Consider the following 16,286-nt stretch of genomic DNA (forward strand, 5'->3'; position numbering starts at 1 on the left):
GCGACTCTTGCGTGGAGACCTTTGGGACCGTAGTTCAAGTCTAGCCAGATCCTGGCCTCGGAGTATCCTGGGAGAAGTATAGGTCGATGGCCCTTCGATGATGATTGACTGAGTCTACAGTCTGAGGAAACTATTTGGATCACATCTCGTGTCGAAGCTAGAACTGCACAGAATCCTTGCAATACCTGTCGCTACTGGCACGCGTCCGAAACTAACGAAGCCGTCTTAGCCAGGTGCTCATCAAAGTCTTGTTAGGCCGTGCAGCGGGATTTTTTATTGAAATGGATGAGGTGGATGGCTTTTTATTTGAATCAAATCACAAAATTTCATCTCCTTCCGAAGTTGCACCTTATTTCCGGTCCGCAACGTCTTTCAGTCCGCAGTCACATCGTCAATGGGATAGAAGCGTTCGTCCTCATAGTCGATTCTACACGAGGGCATCAATTTGTGTAGCCGTTCGACCGCATCCAAAGACACCGAGCAGTTCTCGAGGATCAATCGCTTCACCAAAGAGAACTTTTCCGGTATCTCGTAAAGATCATCATTCGTTATGTCCGTAGAATATGTAAATATGCTCTTTGGCGATGAAAGAATTGGGAAAAATTTATTTGATTAAACATCCCGTGGTTGCTCTCTCTCTCTGATATACAATACACACTTACCGAAGGACTGTACAATGTCAAGCTCCGAACGTTGTTGGGATGAATGGATCGAATTTTAATCTTGCCCGATAGTTTAAGCTCCTGTAAGTGCAACAATTTATCGAATCGCACAAAATCGTCGGCTACTGGTTCTTCCAGGAACTGGTAAAAGAAAATATTGAATCAGCGCATTTGCAGCTGCAATCCACATTTCAAATTACCTGATAACCGAAGACTAGTTCTAAGCGTCGAAGACAAGAAAACCTCTCGCAGATGAACTGTAATTCATCGCAAGATATGCGATACGTGATTTGCAAACAGCTCAATTGTGGCACAACTTCGAAAAGGTTCTTGAGTAGAACTTCAGGATAACTCATACGCAATCTAACTGTTTCGAGCGACGTCATAACTCCACGAAGAATTTTTCTATACACTTCTCCTTCTAATGAAAGGTGCTGTAAAAATAACATATTGAGCAAAATGTTCTTTATTGCTTTTTATTTGCTTACCTTAAACTTTTTTAGATGCACCAACGACTCCAACAATCCTTCGTTCGGACTCTCTAGAAAAAGGTTCAGATACGTCAGCTCAGGACAGTGCTGACTAATAGATTCAACCCATGCTACCGGAATAAACGGACTAGTGATGATAGAGAGTCGTCGAAGGAAGGGGTGCCTTCGAAAAAAACCATCAGCTACGCTTGAACTCATCAGCACTTGGACCGAATCAAAGACTGACTTCACGGACAAGTCCTCTAGCAGTGGGAACGTTAGCTTAAGAAGGGGCTGCAAAAAATCTCCATTCAAAACATCCACACGAACGAGCTTCAACTGTCCACTGAAGTATTTCCATGCTTCCAGTTCCAGATCTGTCGAGCAACTCATGTTTAGACATTGTAAATTGGGGGTATTGAGTTTGCTAGGGAAGAAGTAAAATTGAGACCCAACTAACACCAGCGATTTTAGCTTCGGTAAAACCGGAAACGGTCCATTCATTTTGCAGTTTCCAGTTAGCACTAGCCTCAAGTCAAACTGCATCGACAAATGCTGTAGTTCTGGAGCTTCCAGCAGAATCAATCGTGATTGCTCGGTAGTAACATCACATTGAAGATCCAACATTCGAACGTGCAACATTAACGTGAGCAGTAACGGTAATGCACTTTCAAGATGATCGGTTCGCATAAAAAACCTCGTTAGACGAACGTTGCGATACTCTCTTTTTGTGTTGCACAAAAAGTCACAATTGGAATGACGAATCACCAGCCACACACGGTCCATCCTTCGGCCCGAAAATGTAAGGTGCGACCATCGCCGACATACGGAGGAAGCTAGCTTCAACTCGTATAGATCGAGATGGTCGAAAATAGTGCATAAAACCTGCCGAAAAAAAACCCACATGTTAATTAGTTACATTTACTTTTTACTGTGAATCGCTTACTTCATCGGGCAAATCATTTAAGTTCATATTGTCCCGCGAATGTTTGCTGCGTAGAATTGTTTAAAACTGAAACGACCGATGGCAATGGGGGCTAGTTCCGAACTGCATGGAAAACCGAGCTATCAGAGTGAATGTGAAAAGACAACATTACTTCAGTGATAAAACGCTTCTATCCCATTGACGATGGAACTGCAAATTGAAAGACGTTCGGAGCGGAAAGAAGGTGCAGCTAGGCGCTGCAGCAGAAGGAGATAAAGTTAAGTGTTGTGGTTCAAGTAAAAAGCCACTCAAGTTATCTGTTGCAATACAAGTACCAGAATTACTCCAGTGTCGTCTGTGAACATTTTATTAGTTTTCCGGTTCTGTCGAAAACTGGCGAAACCCTTCTAGCCGCAAAACTAAGTAAGTAAGAAAATTATTTCCGATCCAAATAATGCACATATTTAAGACAAACGGGGAACTCATCAACCCTGTTCGGCTAATGCTCGTTTTACTCGAAAAGCACAGCGAGTCATCGAGTATTATTCCGGAACACGTAAATAAACACGTAAAGTCATCATCACGCACTCACACGCCCACCTTTCGCGTGTTCGCGAGAGAGAGAGCGAGAGAGAGAGAGTGAGAAACGAATCTATCACCTCGATCAAGGCGATGAGTATTTCGATGGTGTGCCAAACGTGCGAGAACGTGCAATTGGGGCAGCGTTTCTATGCGATTAATTCTTCCTATTTTTGAACCCTTCGAACAAGGGCTGAATCTCGCGGGACTTTAACGGAGCCGATGGTGTCTGGCGATGCTGCTGGAAGGGGCTAGGGCGATAATTAGCGGTCACCAGCGGCTCCCCTGGGGCTGCTCACTATCCGGCGCTGAGAAGAGAGGCACAAAAATATACGACAAAAAAACGGTAGCTCACCATCTCACTCACTCGCTCGCGCTCCTATCGCTCACGGTACTCTTGCATCTCTGTTTCGCGCGAATAAAGAAACAACCGGACTGAGCGAAGGGGGAGGGGAGGAGCGGGGCGCTGCACTCCCCTCGGCAGTACATTTCGACGTCACTTATGAGTTGCCCCTTGCCGTAATTAAATTTTTTCCATCTCACACGGAAGTCAGGAAACGCATAAATGAGCATTAACAGTGTCGCAAACCTGTCGCAATAATCGCCGTGTCCGGCCAGCGTAACAGAGTTAGAAATGCATCGCCGAAGGTTAATTGCAATAGCCATCGTAAGTGACTCTTGTGGGCCAAAACATGCGGACTGCAAACCGGCAAGTTCGGCAAGCGCATCGATTAAATTCGATCCCCTTTCCGCGCGGATGTGGCGAAGCACATTTTCTCATTTTCTCAGGAAATATGGCGCATAATCGTCGTCTCGGGGCGTCTCCGAGCCAAGGTGTGGCTACGGCAATTCTTCGAGTCTTCGCCGTCCTCAATAATGCGTTTGGTGGATCGAATTAAAATTAAACTCAATCTACAAAACCCTCCCCACGCGTGTTTGTGGCGGATTATTCTAAAGTAATCGAACACAGTTCATTTATTATTTCGACGCAATTTCCACGGCACTCGGTGTGGCGTGTTAGTGGAATTGGCACGAGCAGATTTACGCAGGCAGGACGCACGTTTCGACTCTTCTCGCGCTGCGTTAAATGTATTCCAACTGATTCGCCATTTGCTGTAATTTGATAACGAGCGAAACTATCTCATAAGCATTCGGCCGCCAAGATTTGAGTTTCGGTGATGGGCCGCACTATTCTAGTTAGCAAATGTTTGATTGGCCAAAATTGTAAAATCCAACCAAGTCTGTGGACGACTATGGTTTCTGCTTATCGCGAAAGCGAACTCGGGTTGCATATGACCTAATGTTTGTTTTTTCCCCACTGAGCCCATAATCGATTGCATCTTTTAATGGAGTATTATAATTCGGTTTTGCCGATTACGAACTGTTCGTTAAAATGTCCTTTTCCGCACGCTTTTTATGAGCAGCTTTTATTACACAGTTATCATTTGTTTTTCTTGCTATTTTCTGACGAAATCAAAATCAAGTATCGAGTACACAGGGTGCGACAAGGAGAGAAGAGCTGCTGTGGAATTGAAACGAATGCGAGAGGTGAGAAGGAAGTTCAAGAAGGTGAAGATGTGTGGTGATGCGGGGTGCGAGAGAGCGAGAGAGCGAGAGTGAAGCCGACGATGCGAGAGAGCGAGCCGGAACACTGCTGTGCGCAGCTTATGCTCTCGACTTGCGCTCTCTCGCTCGTGGACGAGTTGTTCAGCAGTTTGTTCGCTCTAGCGTCAGCTATCCTTTTCCCGTTCGTTGGTAACAAAAAGATCCTGGGAACGCACAAATGTTGAGTTTGCGAACCTAGTTCGAAAAACCAGAGAGAACGCAGCGAAATGAGAGAGAGAAAGAGACCGGGAAGGCAAAAACCGGAGACCGGGAACGTAGAGTGAGGGGTTTCAAAATCTTCAGGCGGTCCGAAAATACAGAGACTAGAGAGTTATTTCAAATTTCAAACAAAATGCAAGGCGTGTTGCGCTTTGCGTTCGTTCGGGCTGTTTGCGTATATTTTCGACGTCGAATGTATTTATTACAGTCAAATGTATGATCGATTTCCACTGCAGGCGTCGGATGTGTGCGTGACAGATAGATAATTTCCCGGCGAACAAATCGAAGAACGGTTGTCTTCCGATTCCGGTTGTGAAAAGTGGAACCGTCGTTGCACACGTTTCCGCTCTGTGTGCAATTCCGATGCTAAGAACTAAGAACGTCCCGCGAAACCGTAGGTGTTTTGTTTGCTTGAAGAGGCCGCAGCTCTACTGTGTGAGGCGAAGGGCTAGGGTTAAGCGGCGCATTAGAGAAGAAGAACGGGTGAAACAATAGTGGCCCAACTCGCCATCCGTTGGTGCGTAAAATCGTTTAGACCAGTGACAGAAGGGGATAAAGTACAATCAGCGTAACCCGCTGAGCGAGAGAGAGAGAGAGAACGAGTGAGAAAGTTAAGCAGCAAAAGAAACTTACCGAGTTTTGAACACAAGATGTCATTGCCGGGCGAGAGTGAGCGAGCAGGATGCGCAAAAAAGAAGGAATGAATTGTGTTGTTCGGCTGTGCCTGCGTGTGGTGCCCGAGGAATAAAGCATAATATATGCTGCTGTGTGTGGCGGCTGATAGGGTACCACATGGTCTGGTGTTCCGTTCCGTTCCGTCCCCGATAATGACCACAATATGTGCACCTAGAACGGTCGCCTCTTTGTTGTTCTCGCGATGAGCCCCATCATGAGCATAAACGTCACTCGCGAGTGAGCCAAAAGTGAGCCCGTTTCAATTTTTTTGGTTGATTTGTTTTCAGCAGTTGACGGGTGGTGAGAAGAAACAAAAGACACTCTCCGTCTCTCCGTCTGCCGCTCTGCGCTGTTGTGTTTTATGTCGGTCTTCAAATATTCATTTAACAAGTCCGTGCGCGCACACACAGGCACGCACATACCTGTGTGGCTCTGTGCGTGGCGTGTGTTTTGTGTTGCCTCGACAACGCAACCGAAAACAACGTAAACAGCGAGCGTGTGGGGAGTGATATGGTGGAGGGTCACGCGCGCGGGGGTGGTGGGCTCCGCGGACAGCCCCACGTGTGTGCATTGATGTGCATAATAACGGATTCGATAAGTCGGAGGTCAGGCGGGGGAAAACAATACTAGAGCCCAGGGAATGGCCCAAATAAGAAGCCGAAAGAGACCGAAGCAGCAAAGGTGCTGAAAAAGAAATGATAAAAGTTATTAAACATCCGTCTCGTCTCGATTTATTCAAAATGCTACCGTCTTTCCGTCGGAAATGGCTATTTTTCTTTTTAATTCCTTTTTTTCGGTCACTTGTGACAATGAGAACTACTGAGAATTGTGGAGCCATTGAATCCGCTGCGGTCTGTTGTGTTGGGTGACATTGAAGGAATTTCCATGCGAATTTAACGCGAAGTTGACCAACCGATCAGCTTGAGGTGCATTATGGCAAATTGCATATTATTGCATCTGCGGTATTGTGGCCGGATCATCGCCGGCTGTCAAAGTTTTGACCGGTGTGCAGAACAAAGCGGTTCTCGCAGTGAAGTCGTCATTGGCTCCGCTTTCGCTCTGCCCTGTAGCGCGCCATCTCTGTTCGACCTTCCCGCCGTGCGCCGTGCCCTCTCTTTCACGCGCACGCGCGCCGGCGAACGAGCGGGGACTCTCTCGAGATTCGTTATTCGTTATTGCTTTTTTGGGGAATTTTTATGTTGTTTATTTTCCGTCTCGCCACACCGCGAGTGGTGTGGTTGTGTGCGAAGAAGTAGAGCACGCAGTGAGACGGCGAACGGGGCAACAACGGGGGTAAAAAGAACCGTGCGGAAAGCATTGAATGAATAAAATTATATGAAAGAAAAGTTGGGTACACCGGGAAACCGGGAGAGCAACTTTATGTGGGGAAAATAAAAAAGAAAAAAAACATCATCGAGTGAGCGGTGATGAAACGGAGTAGCCCAGAAAAAATGAGAGTGGAAATTGCATAGTGAGCGAGCGAGAGACTCTGGCGTGTGGTGCAGTCCTTGTCTCTTGACTGCCGCGAGAGCCATTTATCGGAAGCCAGAGCACCCCCCCACCCCCAGCCCCTTCGAAAGTCGGCTTTCGATCTCGGCATAAGACCTCTCGGCATGCCGGAGACTAACAAGAGCACGAGCAGTGTGCCTGTGTGTGTGTGCGCGCTCCGAAGGATTATTAGTTGTTTGCTAATATTTTTTGTGATCTAATTTCCTTCCCCTCCGAAGCATTGGCGATTGTAAAAGCGAAAAAAATGGGGAAAAACGAGCAAAATGATGTGATGTGTGAAAGTAATCAGCTTGAGGTCTAGTTAACAGTGAGCTCGGAGTTGCAGAGTGCGTAAAGTGTAAGTTCATAAAAGCAAAGCGAAAAATTAAACAAAACGGTCGCTGACGCTGATAAGCCGGCTCCCTGGGGCGCGAGAGAGAGAGAGCGAGAGTGAGCGCGCATTGGCAGAGAGTGTAAGTGAGAGAGAGTGTGTCCGCGAAATACGCAAACCGCATTCCCGAGCAAGCGAGAAGAGCCCATTCCCCGAGCCCGTCGGTCTGTCTCGCTCAGTTGCACGACGCTCTTACAGCGCGCTAGCATAGCAAGCATAGCAACAGAAGCAACAAAAAGGAAGGAAAGAAAAAGTGCAGAGAAAGAAACATCAACAGCGACGACCGTTCGCTCAGGTGGAAATACCAACATCAATAGCACATCGAAGGCAGCGCCGACGACGGGCGGGCGGCGACGAGTGCAAGGAATAGCGGCAGCAGCCACAGCAACACCAACATCAACATCAGCAACGGCAGCAGCAGGAAGAACGCACCGATTATGGATATCAGGGTGAGTTGTTTAAATGACAGTTTTGACATTTAAGCCGAACCAAGGCGACGAGGGCGCAGAGGTTACTTTTTGTGCACTCGTTTTATACGCGTTTAGCGAAGGGAAAAAAGGGTCTCCTTGTTTGAGGGTAGCAATAACAAAGTAGGCCCTTCGATGGAGTTGGGAATGGGCCCGAGAAAATGGAGGCATTTCACTAATTTGGGAAGATTGGTCCCGAAAAACAAGAGGCTCATTTCAAGATACGTGCGATTCACGGATAATGCGCAGGCATTATTTGCAACAAAGTTGGACCGGTCCAATCTGCCCAATCCTTGGGGTCGTTTACCACATTCGACTGCACGCGATAACGGCGCGATGCTTTCCGTTATCAGCATGCTTTTCTCGCTGCAAGCTCGCGAGAAGACCTTTGAATGGCTCGCGTCTTATCAACTGGCGGCTTGGAATGCGTGTTAATAAATAGATGGGTACGAGGAAAGGTGAACAAATATTTTCCTTACTCGAAACTCTCTTTGTAATGTGTCAACCTTGCGGGCGCGAACTATTGCTTCGCGTAAACAATTGAAACCAATATTAAACAAAACAATTAACCGTAAAGACTGAGATATTGCAGTCAATATTCGATTCCCTTTCCTGTGTCGCTAATGGGCTTTTTCAATGGCAGGGTCTGTTCCCTCGTTTTTTACACCGAAAAGCCACACTCGGCGACGCGACGGGGCCAACAGATGAACAGATTTTTATATTTTACACCATCGAGACACGAAAAAAAAAACAAGTTCCTTCTTCTCGGTCGGGTCGTGGGTGCGCGGGTCAAGGTGAAGCGGGGCCGACCGCCACCGCCACCACCCGGCCCAGGGGTTCTGGTTGAGAAATCTTTTCCTTGGCCTTGGTTTGGCTCCTCTCTCGCCTGCGTTCAGAGTGCTGCTGCGCTGGTGTGTGCCACGTTGTCTAATCATCCGGTCGTGTTTCGTGCCCCGGGATCGATGTGTGTGCGCGGCCCCGTTCTCGGCGAAGCCCTTCAACAACAGCGCCCAATTTCATTGCCCGTCATCTTCGTCCGTTTTGATGAACTTCTACCGCATCAAAACCGGGCGTATCATTATGGAACCGTGGAATGCCGCCGCGTACAAGGGCCGAATATATTGTGGCTAATCTTCCTCTTTGCTGTTTTAATTGATAAACTTTATTATCGATTTCACTTGATACGAACTTTGCGTTCTTTTTGTTTAGTGCGCAAAGTTAAGGAAATGCGCAGCACAATGGTCTACGCAGCGGTCATACGCCACGGGTACTTCGTCGTATATCTTTACACTTCCGTTCGCGCAGACCCTTTTCCTGGGGTTTATTTTTTTGCCCAACCGGTTAGGAATCTGTTTTTTTCGTAGGTCACTTCTGCGTAGGGTTTGCCGTTTTTAGAGCAATACTGTTACGCCTGATTCGCATGGTTGAAACATTTTTATGTTTCTTTGTTAGACATGCTGCATAAACATGATATTCGATAATGTCTCGTAATTGGAACGGGACAAGTTCGTTTGTCCCTTCGCTCGCCGCGAGACACGCGGCGTTAGCATCTTGCGCTCGAGTAAGAAGAGACGAGATTGCAGCGGAGCGCAGCACGGCCAGCAAGGGGCCGTATCGGCCGCCGCCGGCGTGGTTAGGAAGTTATTTTCAGGATTCGACAAATACAACGCCCCACACAACAGCGCCACACCAATTGCAAGAACTTTTTGATCGAACGTCGCCGAGGGCCACATTGCACAGTGAGACGGCAGGGCGGCTGGCGCTGGTTAGAAAATGGATGTCAAGAGAAGGACAAAGAACGGTTGAAATTTAAATGTAACAATCCAATTTAGGGTACGCGAACGCATTTCACGTAACGAAGTTCAGCAGCAGCAGCGGTGTGTTCGGGGCAGCACTGCGTTCTGCTCTTTGTTTCGCAATCGGAACGAAATAATTGATGGCGAATGGCATAATGTTGCACATGAAATGTTGTGTGGCAAAAGCCACTTAATTATTAGCTTCCCCGGGAAACCACACTGTCGCTGTTGGTGCGCGGGTTGAGAGAAAATCAGTAAAAAATAGGGCCCGTTGGAGGCTGCCAACAACAAGTGGTTTAGAGGTTTAGTTCGCATCCGCAACTCTCTCTCTGGCCAGGTACACCCCGATGTCACGCACTGCGGAGTTAGCTACCTCGAATGCAGATACACATTTTTTTCCCAAATGTTCGCACCGAAAACCGCCCGAACCAGGACCCCTTTCGGGTGGGCAAAGCATAATCGATTCCATTGCGCGTGTTATGTCCATTTAATTACAGCCAGTGCCAGAATGTCCTGGCGTGCCGGGGGACCCGACCGTTGGGTTAATTTTGTACAAAGTTCAAAATAATGCAATCAGATTGTTGCGATGGGGAAATGTGTTAAGGGGTGGCCAGAAACACAGATATCTGTTCCAGTCCGCGCGCTGATGGCCAGAATGTCAGGCTCCATGATTATTACAAGCGCATACGAACATCGATTTTGGCGGGGAATGGTTTTATTACCAACTTCAGTCGATTATTTGCGCCTCTCGCTCGACCCTTTTCTCCACCGCCTCGTTGCAAGACCGAAATGCACTTTTATGCCGCCCAAGAGACGGTCAGCGGGACGAATGTGCCGGCCGTTAAACGGTTGCTGATGAGCCAAACCCGTATCATCTCGCGCACAGCGATCTCCTGCATCGCGCACGGTACAAACCCGTGAAATGCCCGAAATGTGGCAAACATGGCAAAGAGAAAGGACTGCAGCCGCCGGACCCCTGGGCATGGGGCCGGGCGCAATTCACAACACCATTAAGGGTCCTTTGATTTTCAATCTCTGCCAACCATCGGTGGCATTCGTTGCGCTTTTTTTATCACCGCGATTTTATGCCACACTCCGAAAGTATGCTAAGCGAACCGAAAGGGAGAAAGGAAGACACGGTGGCACCGCGCCCGATCGTTGGGTCTAAGAAATGTTTTGCTGTTTATGAACCCCGCCGTAGAAGACGCTAAGATGGGCTGCGCCCGCCCTTTGGGGTCCTTTTGCCAAATAAAAGGCCGTTTATTGCATGCTCCCTTCGGGGGGTCATATAGCTCTGTGCGTGACCAATTAAATCGTACCTTTCCCATCGTCGTCGTACGTGCTCAGCTCATCGATATGACCACAGACGGGGTCGAGAGCGCATCATCAACGAGGAAGCGTGTCAGATGGCCAAACATCTTCATCTTGCGCTTCATTTGGATTTTATCACGAATGATACTTTTCACCGCGATTCGAGTCCGCGATGAATCCGAATGACGTATCGACTCTGCACCTCCCCTTGGGCGGGAATAGACGGCGTGCCGTGCGCGACGACGACGAGCATCATGCTGCTCAGTGGGTCTCGGTCCACACGATGCGGATTGCTTTCGGGGGTTTCCGGAGCTCGCGGTGCTGCTGCTGCTGCTGCTGGTGGTGGTTATTGTGCCGCGAGAGTCTTTCACAATCTGGCGAGGTCAAATGAGGAGTAAATTCATAAATTGATGCTGGTATGGCAGCAATTTGATGTTGATGTGCTGCGCTGCATGCTTTTGGCCCTCCTGCTGGTCGGTCGACTGGCCTGGCCTGCCCTGGCCGTTTATCCGCTCTGTTTGGTTGTGTGCCTCCGCTGCGGTGTGCGGCTGTGTAAAACTGTAAAAACCGAATTATAACTCTACCATGACGGCTGCCGCGCTGCATTATTTCTTACCCTAAAAACCGGGCCATCCCCTAGCACGACGACACGAGTTGTGCCCCGAGAAGGTTGCAAAGTGATGTCACCACCGATTCTCAATCGTCACATCGGCTTTTCGTCGGCCCCCCTCTTTATCCAAATAATCATCGTTTTGCTATCGGTTGTTTAGTTTGACATTTATCACGTTTATTAGACGCGAAGAAGGTCGTAGCAGGTGTAATAAACAATAAGGCAAGGAAACAATAAAACACTGGCCACCATTCACTGATGGGAGCAAAAGCGTGATGAATGCCGCTACATTCACACCGTTCCGGCTTTCCGGCGTAAAGGAAGTTTTCGGAAACATTAGTTTGACGGAAAAGAAATCCATTACTGTTGCGCGAAATTGAATTTTTAAAGATATGTTCCTTTGTGTTGTGAAATCGGTTACTATTTTAAAGGAAGCCTTCGTAATGAGTTGGTCGGTGGATCATAATGGTCAGGTTTTACAAAGCGAGAAAACGGTGGTAAGGTGGATAGGTCCGTACTATATGGTCGAAGCAACTCATAATAAATGATTTCTTTCAAGTCCCACCAAATACACAGCAGAACTGTAACTGAATGGATCAAACCAGAAACAGTTGAAGACCTATTTTTCAGGCTGAAATGTCACCACTTAAAATTGTTTGATCAATACTTTCGCGAGACCTCGATCACCATCAGAGCCATCTACCGAGCAAGTAAAGGATTTCTTTTTCGCCACACTAATATCTTTCTTAACAGTAAACTTTATATCATCTGTAAAAGTGAGAACTTCACATCCTTGTATAAGCTAACTGGGGCTGATCGGTTCATAAAATCCCGTTAGCGTTATTCGCCAACCGGAAGCCTATGATTGTTACACGCCTCAAAGGATAACGGCCGGGCCCAGCAGTCAACGTGAGCGAGTGCCTCAGAAAAGGGGGGGAAAATGGCCTTTTTAACGTTCCTCGGAACGCTTCCGGATGGGAGGCCAACGACAACGGGAGGAGGCGGCTAAAGTGAGAAATGCAGCCACCAGGATGAGAGGGAAAATACTTTTGATTCTGCGCCCAGTTTTTCCAGTTCCCCCCGGCGCGCCACACGGCAATGCTTTCGATAACTTCCGCTTTTTCGTTCTCATAAATAGTTTGGGAGTTCTTCTTACTCTTCCTTCTCTGTCTCTCTCACACGCCTTGTCGCTGTCGTCCTTGTGCAATGCGTGTGCCGTGCCGTGGTGGTGGTGGCCTCTGCGCAACGGCGACGGATCTATTGCTTATTGCTCGTGCTCTTTCTGGTCCGTGGCCTTCGAGCACACATACATACACACGCAAACCGTCAGCAGTTGGCTCGTGGTGGAACCCATGGAATTGATACATTTTCCTTCCTCTCGCCCCCGGCTCACTCGTTGGCGGCGGCCCCCCAAGTTCAATTTGGCTTTCGGATTCCTATGGAAAACTCGTTTCGAGTGCGCCGAGTTCGAATGGAGCCGCCACCGAAAAGAGAGGATGTCCCTTCGAATGACAGCTTCCTGCTTCCGGGCAGCAAAGGATGAAATTCGCTCGGGAAATCTGGTGGAAAATAAATCAATAATGCACACAGCACAGCATAAGGGCAGGCAAAGGAACATTAAAGGGAAACGAGGGAGGATAGTGTATTTTTAGCTCACTTTAAGAAACACTCGCTTCATTGTTGTGGTCAGCTCGGGGTTTGTTTTTCAAATAATTCGTGATCGAAAATAATGATGGGTCGACGAGAGACTTCTCGTGAATGTCCTTCAACACTTATCCCAGGGTCTACGCGGTAATCATAGTCATTTTATTATTGAACAATATTTAAAAATTAATAAAATCGCTTAAGTTTACGTAAAATGAGAGCAAATGTCACTTTTTGACATTCCGGGCTGGCTGGCTGTCAAACTCTTGTACTCTAGCTTTTTGCTTCTTTCTGCAAAGCAAGCTTTGGTTGCTTTTTTATGCTTCTGAAGAAAGCACCACCAAATAGACACTCGAGGGGGAAGTGGCGCAGGCCAGGGAGCGGAGCGGTGATGGGATGTTTGCGCAGAAATCCATTTTTTTCGGGGTTCCATTTTGCTGCCCCCTCGACAAAGTTTGGCGTGCACCGGTGGGTGGGTTGACGGAGTGGGGCAAGTGGTGGTGGGAGCAACGTAACCGTTGCTCTACTGTGTCTGTGCTTGTGTGTGTTTGCCCCCGACATCCATACTTTTGACTTTATTTATTTTCCTATGCTGCCATTCTCTCTCGCTCCGTCCCGCTCGGTTTTATGTTTTTTCTGCTCTCGCTCTCTGTCTCCCTCTCCCTCTTGTTTCGCTATCGCTCACACGTCTATTACACTCGGTTTTATGAATCTCTCCCCTTCTCTGTCCCGCGCTGTTTGTTGTTGGTGGCTCGTTCCCGCGCGCGTGTGATGATAAACGGTTAAAGTTTTCGGTGCCTTCGTTCGCTTTTCCGAAAACCTTCCCGGCTCCTGCTGCAACATAAAAGAAGAATCCATCTATCCGTTCTTCCACCAGCCCCCCAGGCTGTGGAACACCGTTTTTTGTCTATATCTGGCCTCCATTCTAAGCGGGAACACGAATGCAGCCGGCTCGTCGTGTGGTGAAACTTTTCGAAAATTGCTTTAATATTTTAATGCGATCGATTTGTGGGTGTGTTTGTTCATTTATGTTGAGCCACCCGCCCCCCTCGGTTATGTTACTACCTGTAGCTGTTTCTTAGCGAGCCGTATTTTCAATATCGATTACAATCCGTCTTTAGAGTGTGCATATTAGCCTCAAAATAGAATTAGCCGGACAGAGTATGATCGATTTAATTAATTCAACTTGCAAAAGTTAATATGCAACAAAACTGAAGTGGCGAGCTGGAACTCGCGATCCCGCGATCAGACACGTGACCCCGCCGCCACATAAACATGGTCAAAGAAAATAAGTCAACTTTTCCGTGCGGAAAGCCCTTCTCCGATGGCGCCACAAACTTTTGGGGTAACAACTTTTGGGGCACTCCGTGGCGCAAATGTTTTCCCAGAGCCCATTACGGGGGCGCCTTCCAGCAACGACGGTCTCGCCGAAGCCGAGAAAATCCTCAACGACAAGCACCGGCACCCAACCCAACGCTCTCAACCAGATGGCATTTAATGTTTCACCGTATTTTTTTTTATTTTGTCGCCCATCGTTGGCCTTCCTTCCCACAAAAAAAAGGATGATAACATTACGGTGCTCTCGGTGGTCGCGCTGAAGGCACGGCACGGCATCGTCGTCCGCTGGTTTGGCTTTGCACCCACCATATCGGATTGGTGCTGTGCCATCTCCTTCGTATTGATTGTGGCAAAATTATTGTAACCCATTTTCTTCGCCAACTGTAGATTAATAGTTTAAACTTGTGAAAACTTTTAATTTCAATACTAAACTATTGGAAATCTTTCATCAAATAAGAAAATTGGGCAACTTATTTCTTAGACCATTATCAGGGAATGAAGAAAAGGAACTACAAAAACCATATTTAAGCAGTACATTGAGCAAATAAATGCTTAATTGGTTTCGAAACCAATAAGGTTATGAATTGTCTGAAAGTTTATGATAATTTCAATACCTAAAGCAACTACTTCTTAAACTTAAACGGCTGCCGTGTCCGTGGAAATGGCAACCTTTTTTGGGTTGAGAATCACTTTTGAAGAGCTTCTTTTTTAACGAAGCAACAGTTCCGCTCTCTGCCGTCGTCGTCGTCGTCGTCGAGCAACAAATACACAACATTTTCGGTGCGCTTATCCTCGTCCCGTTATTCCGACTCCGAGGACGAAGGATGCACACGTACAGTACGTACTCCGGTGCCCTGTGCACACCAACAGGGAGCCTACCCACACATACGCCAACATCGTTGCGCTCCAGTGGGCTCTGGTTTTGACGTAAAATGATATCGATTTTTCCAATCTTCGCTCCGGCTTCGCGCGGCGCTCCAACACGGTCCGGAAAACTCACTGCTGCTGCTGCTGCTTCTTCCTTAACTTGCGCGCCCGGCCTCGCTGTGTAGTTGCCGCCTTTCGTCGGTCGTTCGATGGGGAAAACTAGAAAACGGCGACGACGACGACGACGGCGAGGACACGGCGGCGCGGTGCTGCGACACGAGGAGTTTTGTTTCCTTGTTATTCCGCACACCACACCAGCGCACACCTCGCCTCTCTCTCTCTCTCTCTCCCTCACTCTCTTGTCTTTGTCGGTGGTGGGGACCCCGCACGACAGGGACCCCATCACAGCGCGCACCCCCCCGTTCGTCGTCGTCTTTCATTCTGATTTTGCACATTTTCCATTCGATTTTTTCTCCAAACTCCGGCTCCGGTTCCTTTCTTTCTTTGCCCCAGTCTCGCCTCGCTTCTCGTCCTTTCGACGTGCCAGGGAACTGTGTGCCGGGTTGTGGGCCGGGAAAATCATTTCGTTCAACTACGGGCCCGCCGTCGCCGTCCCGCAAACGGCTTTAGGAGAGAGAGAGTTGGGTTTTATATCAAATAAATTTGCTAACAGAGCAGCAGAGCGTCGTCGTCCTGTCGGCGGCACTGTGTTGGACATTGGCATAAAATTGTGGCAATTTGCAAGAACAATAACGGCGCGGGGACGCGGTGCTCGGCGTCACCTAATATAAAAGTAATTGTTTCGAATTAATCCCTTTTTTTGGCACGGTCTAAAAAATATTTTTTTGGCCGCCACCATTTTCCTTCGAACCACACATTATGGCCACTTCCGTGCGCTCAAGTAATGTGTCTGTGTTTGTGCCGAATGGAACGAATGGGGCACGACACGCGACGCTCTGGAATGGATGGATTATTGATTTATGTTCACACAAAGTCTCTCATCCACCCACTGCTGCGCTCTCTGGCCAGGCCAGGCCAGGCGGGGCTGGCTGGCTGGCTGGCTGGCTGTGTGGCTGCTGCGGAAATGAAGCGCGGTCGGGCGGGCACTCGGAAGTTTTCCATTACCATCTCCCGGGTGCGGGTGAATATGAATTCAGAGATTATGTTTCCGAGCTTTGCTTTTCCGGTGCGTCCACCGAGTTTCCGCGCAGGATGGGATTTTTCCAAAAATTGTTTTCC

At 48.1% G+C, this 16,286-nt stretch overlaps 1 protein-coding gene across 1 annotated transcript; it reads right to left on the reverse strand.

Annotated features, from left to right (window-relative positions):
• Positions 1-295: 295 nt before the first annotated feature.
• Positions 296-2,177, reverse strand: LOC131216589 (uncharacterized). Its single transcript, XM_058211120.1, has 5 exons — positions 2,079-2,177; positions 1,151-2,017; positions 863-1,096; positions 663-803; positions 296-576 (listed from the first exon to the last, which is right to left on the reverse strand). Exons 1-5 carry the CDS (start codon positions 2,103-2,105, stop codon positions 373-375), a joined length of 1,473 nt encoding a protein of 490 aa, XP_058067103.1. The 5' UTR covers positions 2,106-2,177; the 3' UTR covers positions 296-372.
• Positions 2,178-16,286: the final 14,109 nt, after the last annotated feature.

This window comes from Anopheles bellator, chromosome 1, assembly GCF_943735745.2.
Source record: "Anopheles bellator chromosome 1, idAnoBellAS_SP24_06.2, whole genome shotgun sequence".
Classification (NCBI taxonomy): Eukaryota; Metazoa; Arthropoda; class Insecta; order Diptera; family Culicidae; genus Anopheles; species Anopheles bellator.

Excerpts from the sequence above, each read along its gene's own strand:
- LOC131216589 (XM_058211120.1), bottom strand. The coding sequence starts at position 2,105 with ATGAACTTAAATGATTTGCCCGATGAA. Across the intron at positions 1,097-1,150 it reads TGCATCTAAAAAAGTTTAAG|CACCTTTCATTAGAAGGAGA; the intron begins GTAAGCAAATAA and ends TTATTTTTACAG. Across the intron at positions 577-662 it reads TGACATTGTACAGTCCTTCG|AGCATATTTACATATTCTAC; the intron begins GTAAGTGTGTAT and ends TCATCGCCAAAG.